At 45.0% G+C, this 15,471-nt stretch overlaps 1 protein-coding gene across 1 annotated transcript in view; it reads right to left on the bottom strand.

Moving 5' to 3' along the window:
• The window catches only part of KDR (kinase insert domain receptor), a 30,650-nt gene extending 19,696 nt beyond the window's left edge, over positions 1 to 10,954 (bottom strand). Inside the window, exons 1-12 of the mRNA XM_042053383.1 lie at positions 10,839 to 10,954; positions 9,509 to 9,599; positions 8,826 to 9,022; positions 7,539 to 7,663; positions 7,070 to 7,238; positions 5,710 to 5,849; positions 5,346 to 5,514; positions 3,823 to 3,934; positions 3,567 to 3,730; positions 2,602 to 2,758; positions 1,393 to 1,513; positions 693 to 801 (exon numbers count right to left, since the gene is read on the bottom strand). Coding sequence (XP_041909317.1) covers positions 693 to 801; positions 1,393 to 1,513; positions 2,602 to 2,758; positions 3,567 to 3,730; positions 3,823 to 3,934; positions 5,346 to 5,514; positions 5,710 to 5,849; positions 7,070 to 7,238; positions 7,539 to 7,663; positions 8,826 to 9,022; positions 9,509 to 9,599; positions 10,839 to 10,890 — 1,606 coding nt within the window. The 5' untranslated portion in view covers positions 10,891 to 10,954. The remainder of the gene's footprint in view (positions 1 to 692; positions 802 to 1,392; positions 1,514 to 2,601; positions 2,759 to 3,566; positions 3,731 to 3,822; positions 3,935 to 5,345; positions 5,515 to 5,709; positions 5,850 to 7,069; positions 7,239 to 7,538; positions 7,664 to 8,825; positions 9,023 to 9,508; positions 9,600 to 10,838) is intronic.
• Positions 10,955 to 15,471: the final 4,517 nt, after the last annotated feature.

Below are 15,471 nucleotides of genomic sequence, written 5' to 3'. Positions count from 1 at the left end.
AATTTTGGAAACACAGATTTTGTCATCCTATCTGGTTAGAAATAAGGAAAAGAAACACTGAAAAAGAGCAATCAAATCAATCAGTCATTTAACCAATCAATTATCTAAGGAGTACAATCTCATTAAAAGCAATATATTTCAAATGGATCAAATGAAAGACTGTGTAACGAATACAGTTGCTTTTCCTGTAGAAACTTACAGCAACCTAAGACGGTTCTCAGCACTATCTTATAGTTAATTTTAAAATTTGGATTAAAATAAAATTTTGGCGTGTGAATATGGGGACCGATTGTTAAGGAGACAGAAGCTCTTTGCCACAGGTTTTGAAAACGTTAGTCTTAGCTCTTACAGTATGTCTTTATTCATTTTGTGACATTACCATATTTTCTCTGTAGCTCTTTTAAGTGACTGTAAAAGCTTAAAAGTAGTCACTCTTGGGAGAACAGCGCCCATCTTGCATCACCTTCACTGGCCCGCCACTCCACTGATACTAGCAGAACTAATCACTTGGCTGAAATTAGTGGCAACTTTAAAGGCTGCCTAAAGAAAACCTTAGGTAAACCTAAAATCCAAAAGAATTAAAGGATTTCATAAAGGACGGGAATCAGATAACAGCACTGAAGTGCCTTTCACTAGCAAACAGACAAAATAACATTAATTTAACATGGCTGTCCTTGGCAGGGTGCACTTACTGGTCACATGGAAGGAGATCACTCTCTCACTTGACCCAGCCCTGTTCGTAGCCATACATCTGTACAAAGCAGATACATTTGCTGCTTGAATCACGAGGGTGCTCACAGTCTACGAAAGAACAATCAAGCAATTTCATACCACATCAGTGCTGAAGTAACACCCAACCACCTCAACAGCTCAGCAAAGGGCTCTGCAGATATCTGCACAACCGAAAATCCCTCCAAAGCACAAGTCCATGGCATGGTAGAAGCACAGTCCCCTTCTGAAGTTTACATTTTTGTCCTTAACTGTGTAACAACCAGGTAAAAGGAAACGGGAAGAAGCAGAAGGTGGACTTTGGTATACGTGTTAAAAAATATTGTACACACAATTTTTTCTGCTTTTCAGTCTCTTCAGCTTCTAATTACAGTTAATTGGCAAGATTAACTCATCTAACTTCAGACCACTAAAAGGTAGTTACTGAAATCTAAGTCAGTTATATTCCTCCATGAAGACCCTCTTCAGATCAGTGTTCAAAGGACCTGAAAGTGTGTATCTGCCCCTTGGCTTCAGCAGGAGCTTGCCTGGCTAGCTAAGAGTAGATCCCTGAGCTTAACAATAGGTGAAAAGAGTCTCATCTCTAGTGATGTATTTCCAGATATGTGGACTGCCTGAACAGGGTTAATCATCCCCAGCCAAGTGAAAAGAAACTCTGCTCACCTTTGTTTTCCCAGCAATAGTAACGACCCGGTACTTAATTTCAACCTGATTCCCACCCTTTCTCTCTGAGATCACTTTCCATTTCTTGCACGCATATGGATTGGCTCCTGAGCGAACCTTCCTGAAATGTAAGCAGACACATATGCATTAGATAAGAGGAATATTTGCCCTTCAAGAGAGTGATTTTGGGTTCTCCTTAAAATATGCAGGTATCTATAAGTCAGATGCATCACTGGCCACAGCTTGCATCTGTGAGGGAAGCATATGCTTCTGGAAGTATTTCTATTAAATTTCACCCTATAACCTCCTGACACCTTCATGCTCTTCAAAGTAAAGGACCCCCAAGCCTAAAGGTGAATTTCCTAATTAATCTGCCTGTGTCAGCTCAGTCGGGATGGTTGGAGGAAAGCAGCTATTCTGGGAACAAACCTCCATTCATAAATGGATGATCCAAGTTGATTTAGTTCAAAGGAAGACAGAGAGACATAGAAATTACTGAACTCCCTACAAGAATTTCTTGAGGACAGTAGCTATTGTGTAGGAAGCAACCAGGCACCAAAGGAAGAAACTAGTGGAATCATTTTAAAAACAACAACAGGAAAGAAGAATGCTTTTTTTTTTGTCCCTGGCCTTTTTTTTTTTAAAGGAAATCTGGGCTTATGGCAGGCCCAGATAAGGGAAGCTGCGTGAATCTCAGTCAGGCACTCTCTCTATCATTCCCCAACATCAATCAGTGCACTTCCTCTGAGATACACTTTCACACAGATAAAGAGCACCATCACACTCAGCACTTGAGCACAAGAAAAAAAACACCACAAGGACGCGTAATTAGCATAAACAGCAAATTTCCTCTGTTTGGGATGGAGTTTTGGGCCTGCAGCCCACAGGGGGATCTGAGGGAAGGGCATGTGAACAGCTGCATTTGAAACCCCGTGCAAGTCGAGATGCCCTTCAAGAGAGCCCGACAGCAACATGCCAGCACTGCTGGATCCTCTCTGCGGGTGGCCCTCGCCTCTGCCAACAACGACCTTGGCAGAGCCTGCCTGCAGCAATCTGCAAATTAAGTACAACAATCTTTTCTTCACTGGCCATTGGGTTTGCACTCAGTAATGAGCCTGGATGAGGGAGGCACCAAACAAACCCCAACCCAACACAAACATCCCTTAAGATCTACATAAGCTGAGAAGATAGCAAGGACGTGGCACTCACTGGGGGCTGAAAGTGCACTCCTCCTCCAGCTGCCAGTGCCAGAGCACGGTGGTGGGTGGTGGGACAGCGTAGACGGTGCAGGTGAGCACTTGTGCCGATCCGTACTTGTAGGAGTCCACGGGGGCCATCAGCGCATTCTCACCGATCTGGGGGGGCACTGCAGGAGAGAGCAGCAGGTCACACCTCCTGCTGAAGGCTCCCCAGCGTGCATGCCATTAGACCCAGGGTGACCAATTCACACCATGCCCCCGAGTGCAACACAGAGCGTCTCCAAGGACATGTGGGGAAGCAGTGAACCTGCCCAACACTTTGAGGATCGGGATACTTAGGGTCTCCTACAAAATCCCCCTTCAATCCTCCATGGTTTCAAATGCAGTTCCTGGACTCTCACCACCATTCCCAGCCATTAAGTGCACATTATTCCCCAGGCCTGATCCCACTGCACGTAGCTTCGCTGACCTTTTCAAGACCTGCTGTCTTCAAAGCACAGGCTGTTTCCTGGGGAGCAGAAAGGAGGAGGTAGGGGAGGAGGAGGAGGAGGGTTGTAGAGGGCAGGGCAGAAGAGGAGGGATAGCCTGTGTGGGGCAGGAAGGATGGGTGAGGCGGGACAGGACCAGGATGGAGCGGGGTGGAGGAGGACTCCAGCAGCACAGCCAGCAAGAAGGGCAGGAAAAGAGCAGGACACAGAGGCAAAGAATAATATACAGAAAAAAACCCAAACCAAAACAAAAAACCCACCCCACACATAGTATCATCACAACACCAACACCCAGAGTCTGCAGCCTCTTGACTGACACATCCTAGAGACAGGAGAGACAGGTCACCTCTGCCCTCCCAGGGCTGAGATTCAAGGGCTGTTCTTCCTCAGTACTTAAATCTTCATAGCTATGGGATGAATTAAGCCTAAGGATGGTAATATACCACATCCACACATGAAAGAAAGGCACCTCTGATACCCCACTTACCATTCACCAGCAGGGTAAATGTATGTCTTTTCTGTATCTTGTTAATGGGATTTGTAAGGACAACTGTGTAATTCCCTGCGTCCTTTTCAGTTGCTTCAGTGATCACTAATGCATAGCCAAGTTTAACTGTATGATTCGCATTGATGGCTTTTCCATTTTTATACCTGAAGAAAATACAGAGCACTTTGAATATTTAATTATTTTCTTTAACTAAGAAAATCTCACTTTTTCAAACACATTATATCCCAGTTCTTACCATTTAGCCTCTGGTGGAGGATATCCTTTAAACTTGACAGGAATTTTGACTGTGTCACCTAGCCTTGTCTCAACGACATTGTCCATTCTCTCCAGATGAATAAAAGGACTTTCTGGGGAAAAAAAAAAGGAATTAAACTAAATGGTCCTTCCTTGTGGACCAAAACAAAAGTGCTTTCCATTTGGGTTAGCACCTAAGAAGATGACAAATAGAAGTTAGTGATAGGGCTATGGGTCACTGGTAAAGCACAGCTGGCTCCCAACTGGACTCTGGAGAGATGCCATCATGAAAACCTAGTCCTTTCCTTCACACAGAGGAACAGACCAGTTCCCTCACCGAGGAGCTCTGGAGAGCAGAGACAAGACTCAGCTCTCAGGAAAGTGTGCCAACTGTCACACCTGTATACACATACACATATATACATATCATAAAACTCTCTCAGTATACTCATTCCAGGAAATTAGACTATTCAAAACTACAGTGTGATAAAGTTAGATACTCTCAGACTATTCTCAAGTATGTATTTGAACCACTGCGGTCACAGAGTACTTTGAAATTATTTACATTACTTGTTATAAGTTATAAACTTGCATTCAGACATAAGACAGTGATTAGCCTTTTGACTGAATTAGACTTTTGACTAAGATTTAGAATGGTTTAGACTTAGTATCTGGTATATTCAGAATAACACATGATCTCATTTTGGCTCCTGAAGAGCAGAACAGAAAGAACCCAGCAGAAAATTCAGTATATCTTGAAACAAATAACTTTCAAACTTATTGTGGGCATAGTGATTCTTCTTAAAAGTTCCATTAATATTCTGGCTCCTGAAATCAGACCTCAGGTAAACCAGTCTCCTTCAAAATATAAATCTCTTTGTCTGACTTGGTGATTAAAAATGAGCCATTCTCATACTGGTAATTTTTTTCTATAAGTAAGTTAGTGGAGCTGGGGCTGTGCCCAAGAGGGGGTTGAGAAAAGGGTGTAGGATGTGGCCTCATACTTATCTATTCACTTAGCCAAAGCTGTTTCCCTTGCATCATTTCCGTATGACCAAAACTCCATTTGATTCATCTATTCATAACGCAAAAGCTGAAAGTTTTATTTTCTTAGCTTCATTCATGCTGACCCAGACTCTTGTGTCACAGAGCCACCAAAATCTAGCCTTAGTTCACCAAGAGTGAGAACAGGCAGCCCTTATACAAAGCCACCTACCCAAACTGAGTTTTACAGGACCTTAAGGAAGTCAGTGCAGAAGAGGATGGAGGCTCACATCAGTTTATTCTACTGCCCACTTTCTGGTGGGATTCTACAGCTTACAGTAACATACAGCATCCTTTAAAGTCTTATTATTAACTAAGGTTGTGATAAAAAAATAATCCCATACTAGTTGCAAGAGAAATACTGTAGCTGCAGTTTGGTTCATTTCTGTCATTTGATTCATCATCGAGATGCCTTCTGCATCCCAGTAATTAATCCCAAATCTGAAACAACCAACAAAACTGAAGCGGACGATGTCATACCATGGATAACAAAGTAACTGCTGTTTTTCATGTTCATACGACCACTGGATGCTGCACAAGTATATCGACCCTTGTCACTTAAGGACACACTGTCAATGGTAAGGGTGCTTACAAACTTCTTTATTTCTCCTGCAGTGGTTTTTACATCCCTAATAGTGGCACGTTTTTCCTGTAATAGACAAAAGACAGAGATGTTTGGAAATGTCATTGTTATTCCTTCTGTCACCTTTTGCACACTTGTATATGCCAGAAATTTCGTTGTATATTATCATCTTCTTTCTCAATGTTTTGAAGGGGGAAGTGACATTATACCTAGATCAAATTGCATTGTGATGAAGGCACCTGTAAGTTAGTACAACTTTACCTTGATGGAAGGGTAGTCCCATTTAAAATCGATTCCCACATTCAGCTCTGTCCTTACAGTGCAATTGAGAACAAGTTTTTCTCCTACTGCCAGCTCTACTTCATCGTGCGGGTTCATTGTCAGGTCATAAATTCGGTACCCTAGAGGAAGAAAAAGGCACGCATAAAACACGGGGGTAAGAAGAGTTTTCTTTATGGCACTCAGCACCAAATTTCCCAGGTGAATGCACCAAAACTCTACCGAAACCCCAGCTACAAAAAAGCTCCTTGATACCCCAGTGCAGCACAATAATGGGTGTACAAAGGAGCCTGGAGAGAAGTGATGTGCCTGCCCTGAGCACTTCTCAGCTGAGCCCTGTGTCAGACAGTGACACGGCAGAATGTGTGCACTTGATCAGAGCCCCTCCAGTGGGGGGAGCAAGCAAGAGACAGTGACTCACACAGTTCCTCTGCCTTAGACACCTTCTTCTTATCCTTATGAGACCTAAAACTAAAGGAGATATATATCCATTCCCAGCAGTAAGCAAGAACTTTACAGAGAATAACAGTGGAGCATTAGCAAAATTATCCAAAGTTTACTTTGTGCAGTAAAAAAACTCAAAACAGAGTATTCTGAATGCAGAAATTCTACAGATATTCTGAAATTCCTCCAAATCAGAGGGAGGACTTGTGAATTTGGTGGAGAAGTAAAAGCCTTCTGCACAGAGTAAAGAGGGGAGGGCTGCTATGCCTTCCTGACAAGCCAGGAGAGACTGCCTTGGTGCCATTTGGATACTTTAAATGGTCACTGTGTCCTCAGCTGAAGGAGAAATAGCTGCTGAGTTTCAGCTCAGACTTAAGCCTCCACAGAATTATCACATTATTTCTGGGGTTGGATGAACAACTGACAAAATATACCAGGAAAGCATAAAACCCTGTGAGAGTCAAGATACAGGTCTTTAGAGAGACAAGATAACCCAGCTTGTTGTGCAGCCTTCAGATCCACCCTTCCTTTGGTACCCCTTCAGAGCAATTTCTTTTCATCTGCTGCTGATGGATGCTTGCCTCTCACTTCCTTCAACTATGACTTGCATTGTGGATAAGTGATTTTAGGAAAAAGGTCTGCATTGTCAGAAAAAAAAATTAAAATCCCTGGCATCTATGTAAAACACTAAAAATAGAAGCACTTATCCCAACGACCAATCAGAAAGAACACAATACATTGCATTTAAAAGAAAACTGATATAAATCTCAACATCCATTTTGCATTAGCTGCATTGTCAGTATTGAATAACCTAGTGTCCAACCAAATGTAATTGGTTCAGTATGCTGTAGAAAGCAAAAGAACATTGGTTATAGAGAAATAAAAAACTTTGGCTTACCTACAACTGCAACTATGTATATCACAGACTGGTAGCTTTCATCATCTATTTTAGCTTCACAGAAGACCATGCCCGCATAGTTGATTAAGTGACTGGGTATAGTGAAGCCTTTTTTATTATTCCACGAAATGGATTTACCATCAGGAACAAATATCTTTTCTGGATATTTCTGTTTGAAATATTGATAAAATACATAGTCAAAAATCAAACAACCCTGAATTGTCACCTCCAGCATTGTCCACAACTGCAGGGCCCCCATTTTAACATCCTAGCTCAGGGAATTAGTACACGCTTTGAGAGTGCAGTGCCACAGACGAGTACAGGTACAGCACTCACCTTGTAATCACAGACTATAAAACTCACAAGGATGGAAAGAAGTTTTTAAGAAATATATTTATACTTCAAGCAACATAGTTATGCCACAGTGATTTCAACTAACTCTTGAAAAAATAACAGGCTTTTTCCTTACCGCATGTAGAGATACATTGAGATTTGATACGGTTCCAAGGCACGGAACTACCACAGTTTTATTCTTAGTGATGTATACAACGCCAAGCTGATCACTAACTGAAGTCACAAATGGTGATCTGTAATCTAGAATAATATCCAATAGATAAATGGGTATTATTTGTCACATGATTATGGAGAAAACTTTTCCAGTTTTCTTCTTTCCCTATTATTTCACAAATCAGTTTTATTATTTTCTATGTCATAAAGCACTGAGAAAATGAGACTAAATAGGGGAGGTACATGTTTTTATAGATACCCCACCCCCCAGATTTAGAGTATCATTATTCTCAAAACAGTTATCAGCAGCAGAGTGCACTTTGGAGAATGGCTTCCCGCTACAGCAGTCCTTTTGCCAACAAAAAACTGATTTACCCTAGTGTGACTTTCCTTGCATAAGTATTACAGGAAATATCAGTTAAAAGTTGTGACATGTTACACTGGCTCCCTTGATGGCAGCATCCTTTTCAAAGTCAGACCAAAAACCAAAAAAAATAGGTCCATGACATTATAAAACAAGCTAACTCATGTACATGATTACATCTCATTTCTCCAAGTGGTAACTATAAGTTAACGATAAAAAGGAAACAGGATGCACATGGGAACGAGGGTGAAGCCAGCAGTGCAAAAAGGCAGATGCCACAATGAATGCACTTACTGAAGCTGAGCGTGTAACTGGAGGCTCTGCAGTGTCTGCGACACTCAGCTGTGCTGCTGCCAGCACAACTGACAGCCCGAGTCTGAAAACTGAGCTCTAACAGCCTACATAGATTTTACCACCACGGTCAGCAAATGTAGGGAAGTTTATGGTTTGGGTGGTTTCTCTGAGTTTTTTTAATGGTATCAGTACAAATTATACATGGGATTGGATCTGTAATTTTTAACAAATATACAGTCTCTGTAATCCTCTCTCGTATGAAACTCCTGCTGAGGTCAGTAATAGCTCTGCATTCATGAGGACAGGCTCAGAGCTCAGCAGAGATATGTATGCTACATTCTGGGTGGAGATCAGCAGACCACGTACTGCATATGGCCGATAAGTTCAGAATTATAGGTACGAAAGCTTTTGTGTTGATGGCAACTAGCATACCTGAATTTAATTACTCAACATGAAAACAAGAAAAAATTTTCATAGGATCAAAAATTCTAGGATTAATAAATTTTAGCATCAAAACTGTTTTGAGACACTTGATACCCTTTTTTTCTCTTGATGCTAGGGAAAGAGACACCTGAGAGTGTAAGCACTTACCTTGAACATAAACATAAATGGTTGTAGCTGCCTGGTTGTCCCTGTAAAGGCACTTGTAGTCCCCTGTGTCATTGCCGATGACTTTGCTCAGAGTAAGTGTCTTGCAGTAGGGGCCATCACTGCAGTCTGTCACCGAGATACGCTTCTCAGCACTGCTCTGCTTGCCTGGCCACGACCACTCCAGTGGTCTCTGACCGCTGGGAAAGCAAATGTTAGAGGAGCACACACTTGTGATATGTGCCAGCACTGATGCCCTGTGGTGAACCCCAGCCCCTCTGTGGCTATGGAGAGGGGTGGGCTTCACCCCGTCACACAGAAAGAGCGTCAAACCATGTAGACAAATTCACATACACACCCTATTGTTAACAGCTACAAGGAAGCTACTTGAGGTTTACATTCTGTTGAATCTAAGTGACAAAGCACCCAAAAGAGAGTGTTGAGATTATGGCTCACCAGCAGGATCCACAAGGACCCAGCTGATTCTTCCTCCTCCCAGCCACCCTACACTCCCCAGTTCTCTCTTGCTGCAACCCTCCCACATAATTTCTAAAACTCGTCAGGGGAAAGTGAGGCAGAAGGCACAAAGGGAGTGGGGAGAAAACAGGAGTAATGACAGGAGGAAGATCACATCTCACTACATAAATTACCAATCATCAAAATCATGCTAACAGATTTGATCTTACCTGCAAGTAATATTTAGTGTGTTGTTTGCCGTTATTGTGAGGACATCTTTTTGGATGCTAAGGGTTGGCTGATCCAGAGAAATAAATAAACCTGCGAAAACATGTATGAAACCCCTCAAATCAACCCACTAAACAAAGTAAATGCTACTCTATCAGAAAAGTATTATATACAGGGATATGCAGCATGTTTTAAATGGACACTTTCACATCACCTACTTAGCAGCGAAGGGTAAATAATGATTTTTCACGCATCCCAAAAAGTTCAAAAACTCTGTCATAACAGGAAGCAAAGGCAGATGGTCAGGAGCTAGCTGCAGAGCATTACAATTCAGCCAGCCAGGGTGGAGTTCCTGTTTTCTTGTGTTGCCAACTTCAAGGTCTAACAAGAGGATGTGGGACATTGAAACGAAGTGAACCTTCATTTGATGATCTCACTCCTTGGGGATTACCAACTTTTCTTATAATAAATAGAATATACTTCTTTGAGACTACTGGTCAATGAATTATGTGAAGAAACTATTTAACAGTTCATCACAAATTTGAGATCCCATGAATTTATTTTATCCCTTGATTTTCTAAGGTTATCTCTCTCCTCCTAAGCAGTTAGGCAAAACTCTATTACTACTGAACTCTTGGCACAACGGCTTGTATTGCACGCACCCGCAGCCACTGACGCTTGTGAGGGCTGTGATCTGGGTGGCAGTGCTTGCTCTGAGGCACAAGCCCAGCTTGTGCAACATTGGGGGGTACCACAGGGAGAGATTTTCAGTCCGCCCTAGCTGCTGCCATCACCTTCAGGAATCCCGCCTCACCGGGCCGAGCCGCAGCTCCGACCGTGACAGCTCAGCCGGCTTCCACGGGCAACAAGAAAGCGTGGCCAGACCGGGACATTCCCTATTTCGCCAGCATTTCCCCGTGCTTTAATCACTCGCATTCCGAGCAGGTCCTTCGCTGATGACAGGTTTCCCGCGTTTGGCTCCAGGGACATTTTGGTCTCGGAAACGACAGCTGATGCTGGAGCCAAGCGAGCAGGACACTATGCCAAGGCAGGGAGCCCTCTTCGACGGGCCAGCACCAGCCGGCCGGACAGGAGAGGCCAAGAGGACAGGACAGGAGGGGTCAGCAAGCCCGCGTCCCGTCCCACCCGGCGGCTCGCACTGTCTCATCCGCTCAAGCAGCCCCGACAAACCCATAGAAAAGCGGCACCCGCGCCCTTCGCGGCACCCGGGCATCCCCGCGCCCCCGCTCCTCGGGGTCCCGCGGGGCTGCCGGACCCCGCGGCTCCCCGACACCCCGGACCAGGGGCACGCGGGGCTCCCCGAGGGCTTACCGGGAGCCAGGCACAGCAGGACCGCCAGCAGCCGCGCCGCGCCGAGCTCCATCCCGCGGCCGCCGGGGCTGCGGGGCGCCAAGCGAGCCCTCTGCCCGACGGCAGCCGCGCCGCGTCCGCCGAGCCGAGCCGAGCCGAGCCGAGCCGAGCCGAGCCGAGCCGAGCCGAGCCGAGCCGAGCCGAGCCGAGCCGCTCCGCACGCCCCGCAGCGCCCGGCGGGATGCGGGACCCCGGCGAGCGGCACCGCCCCTCTCGTGCCCGGGGAGGGGCCCGGGGCCGAGCCCCCGCCCACCCCGGCACAGCCCCGCCCCCCGGCCCGGCCCCGGGCTCCCCCGGCGCATCCCAGCGGGATGCTCCGCTTCGGACGAGCACCGGGAGCTCTCCCTCCTCCCTGCTCGGCGGCAGGAGGGCCTCAGCAGTAAAATTCAGCGTCTTCTGGCGCTTCATCGTGCTTTTTTGGGGTTTCTTAAAATCCCCTCAACAGGAAAGATCCCAAAGGCCAGCCATATGAGGTACTGCCATGTGAGACACAGCCACGTCCCTGCTGGCAGCGGCTGTACCCCCGGGTTGAAGTGTCTGGCAGCATCAGTGCTGAGTTCACACCGTGGAGTCCCCTAGCCGGGTAGCACGTACCCAACCGCCCTGGCTGGCCACATCACCGCTTGTGGGATCCAACAAGTGCCTGCCAGAGCCACCCTTCCCACCCATCAGCATCCGCATCCTGCGCTCTGTGGGATGCTCCCCGTGGCACTAGCCATTGCCTTCTCACACCAAACGCTGGAATTTTTTTACAAAAATGAACCCCCCAACCGGAACTATACCTTTTAATCAAAACTATTAACTAGTTAAAGAGAAGTTTGTGAGGTAGTCCTTTGAGAAAAATAAACACATGGTTTATTAATGTGTTATCCATGCACATAATATAAAGCCTCTTGGGGAGATAGATAGATAGATAGATAGATAGATCAGCAATGAGAGGTACGTAGATGAAAAGGTAGATAATCAGGTACATAGAAAAACACAGCTGTGTATACATATATGCATGCATATATGTATATGCACCTCTACAGGCTACCTTTTCCTCTTTCCCTTCAAGTCTGTGTGGGAGCTTGTCTACAAGTGACTAAGTTAATGAAGCAGTAATTTTATTTTGCATGCAATGCAATTCCAGCTGTTTTACTGTACTGGGGAAAGAGTGTAACTTCCTTTGAAATTACACCCATGTTGCTCACAGAAAGATACAGGGAATGGGAGAAGCCAAAGTTTTCCTAGAGATCAAATAAAATCCATGAAAAGTCAAATAAGACTCGTGTGATTCAAGTGGCAGCAAGTCAGCACCATGCAAATAAAACCTGCACTTGCTATTCATATGAGCTCTTAAACCAGAATATTGGCAGCCCTCCTTAATATCCCCCCCTCCTCCATCGTACTGCGTGTCAGGTCATTGGTATTGCTGAGTGATTTGGGGAACTCAGGCAGTGAGTTCAACTACTGACCTTGCTGATACTAGGCTGCATTTAAGGTTTCTATGCTAGTGACTGATACTTAGAGAAAACCAAACATACCTACTGCTAAAAAAGCCAGTTTGGTAACTTGTTTTGTGGTGATCCTGGTTTTGTTGGGTTTGACTATAAAGAGAAAAAAAATTGGTAAGGGTTGGATGACCTGCAAGAAGTGTTTGCCTCAAAAGCAGTTTAAGTAGTCAACAAAGAAAATGAAATTGTCAGAGTAAGTTAAAAACTATTTACGTGAAATTGTTACACAGTAAACAATTCAGAACACAGTAAAATCACAGGTAGCTCACTTTAATGCTTTCTGTGTTCCTATATGAGCTTCCAAAATGCAGCTGTAGAGAATATGCCCCTATTTTGATTTTAACAAGTAACTTTTCTAGAATTCAGTCAGATGATGTGCAGCTACAGCTTACTGCAATACCACTTGGGCTCTGTTTTCATGCAGAGTCATTGCTATTAAATGAGAGATTTGGAGGGGGGTGGCTGCTTTCTTTGTTGAAAATTATTGTGGTGCCTGAGCTTTATGGAAACAAATAACCACTGTTTGCCCTAAGCATATCTAAGCCAAGATAGAGGAATGCTAGCCCTCTACAGGCCCTTTGGCATTTGCCATGTCCCCTGCCTCCTTCTCCCCTGCAGCATCCTGAGGAAGGAAAGAAAAGAGAGGGGCTGACCCTTCAAACACACAAACCTGGTGAGTGCACACATTGAACTGAGCAGCTGGCAGCAAGGAGCTTGCATGTTGTGACTGTAGTGCATCCACAGGGAACTGCACATTTCAAAAGCACAAAGTGTTTTTATCTCCCTGAGTGATCCCAACGAGATCTCAATTTTTACACTGTGCTTCCTAAATGGGACACAATCCTTCAGCACTTTGCCTGTCTGTCAGTATAATCTTGGTAACTAGAATAATGCTGCAGGAACTGCTGCTTCACTGTATGAATTGCCATCCCTGTAGTACCAGGGACATTTGTGGTACCAATGAGAACAAGAAGGCAACTTCTTTGAATGGGGCCCTAACCCTGTAAACATTTAAGCACAAAAATAACTTTACTCTGAAGAGTCATTCAACAGATGCAGGACTTTTCATCTAATTCAAATTACTTATATGGTGTTGGTGAGACTAATCCTCTAGGAAGATCAAATAAAAACTAGAGCCAAGTATCATTGAAAATGGTAGATGTTAGGGTAAAGTGAGAACTGGAAAAGGTGTGAGGTGACTTTACCAATACATGATGTATGATGTCATATGTATTTTGCGAAACTGATTTTTCTATTTTGAGCTTCAGTGGGTCTTTTGAAAGAGGATTTTCACTGGAAGATGCCGTGTGGAACCTCTGAGACAAGAATCAACCAGAGCAGAGAGGAAAGACAGTCACCTAAAATCCAAGTGGAAGATTCATGTAAATATATTGCTACTGTGATAGCTATGGGACACAGATGTCTGGTTAAAAAACCAAAACCCCAGCGCTTTAAGGGATGGCAGCTTTCTCATCCAGCCTTTTAGGCTGTGATCTCTGCACAGCCTTTGTGTCATCCTCCAGACTTGTAGATTATCTAGCATAGCCCAGATTGCACCAGAGACTATCCATGCTGAACCACAGGGAGCTAGTGAGAGAAGCCAAACATATTAACGTAGTTCAGTGAGTACAGGATGGGATCTCCTCCCTATCCAGAGACAGTGTGAATCTGGAAAACTTCCTGGGATCTAAATCTAGCCTGCAATGGCTTCTAAAGATACTCTACCCTCTGTCTCAGCATTCTCACCTGCCTTGAATAACAGGAAAATCCATTGAGACTTTTTAAATCTGTCTTACTTCAAAAAAGTGCCTCTGCCTTGGCCAGACAATAACAGCAAAGAAACGTGGGGCTAGAAGGAGCTCCATGAAACTTCAGCCATCCTGCCACAGTGAGCAGATCTCAGCTCAGCATGAGACCAGACCTGGAGATTTGTGGGAGAACTGGTAGCTGACAGACAGAATGCAGTCAAACCCTGTGCATCACTCTGTGCTTCATCAGATTGACTGCCAGTTCACACAGCATCTCCCAGAGCCCCTCGGAGAGCAGCTTCCATCCTGAAATCAGCGTGTTCCCAGTCCCTGCGCTTATCTTCCTCCTTCCCTGCAGCCTCTTTCTGCTGCAGCCTGCACGCAGGGAAAGCCCCGTGTCCACGAACGGTCCCTGGGAATGATCTGTGCAGTGGGAGGGGGCACCAAGCTTTGCCTTGGCCAAACAGGGCCGGCGAGCCTTTGTGCATCTGCTCCTCTGATCGCCAAAGCTCATTTAAAACAAGACACAAAGAAGCAGCAGAGGAACCGGACAAGCCCTCTCCCCTTTCCTCCCAGACCTGTCGCACTCCCCCAGGCTCTCTGGCTCTGTCAGGGCTTCCCGGGCAGCCCTGCCCGGCTAGAGGACAGAGCAGCAGCAGCCAAGCGGCCCTTTGTTTGCTTAATTATTCAACTAACAACCTGGGGGGAGATAAGGGCTGGCCCTGGCACCACCGATTATGTTCTTTCCTGCTCCTGTAACTCAAAAAGTTTGCAAGCGGTCAGCATCCCGTGCAGAATACATCTGGAATGAGGCAGCCGGCAGCTGTACTGCCTCTCGGTCACAACCTCTGTGCCACAGCCACGGCTGCAAGCACCTCAGCATCAAGTGCAGGAGTGGGTGCTCCCTTCAGCTCTGTCTACATTGCAGACTGCACCACTGCAGCAGCCTGCAGCCTTGGCCCTAGTGTGGCTTTCTTCAGGCCTGCATCCACGGCACACCGACAAACTTTGATGAGGCAGACATGGAAGTACATTTGAGATGCCACTTCAAGAAAATGAGATGGCATTCATGTAAATGACAGGCAAAATCAGAAATACATTTACTACAACATGTACTTCGTGTGTAGACCACACAAAACATGTTGGTTTGCAAGGGGCATTGCAAAGGACAAAATCTAACCTTCCAGCTAGAAATGAAATAATAACTGTCTCAGGTGAGAACAGATGTGGAAGTAGGAATGAGACAGTATAAACCCACTAATTTTCAGACAGTTGCCTAAAGGTAGAGGTTTGAATACTTCTATTTTCAGAGTATGCCAAAAATGTTCACACCTTTGCTGAAATCTAGGG

The sequence above is a fragment of the Corvus kubaryi genome, unplaced genomic scaffold, assembly GCF_017639235.1.
Source record: "Corvus kubaryi isolate FWS band 111438036 unplaced genomic scaffold, C.kubaryi_AGA036_p1.0 split1-131, whole genome shotgun sequence".
NCBI classification, from domain to species: Eukaryota; Metazoa; Chordata; class Aves; order Passeriformes; family Corvidae; genus Corvus; species Corvus kubaryi.
Note: the sequence above shows the minus strand (reverse complement) of the source record. Positions and strands in the feature narration are given on the sequence as shown.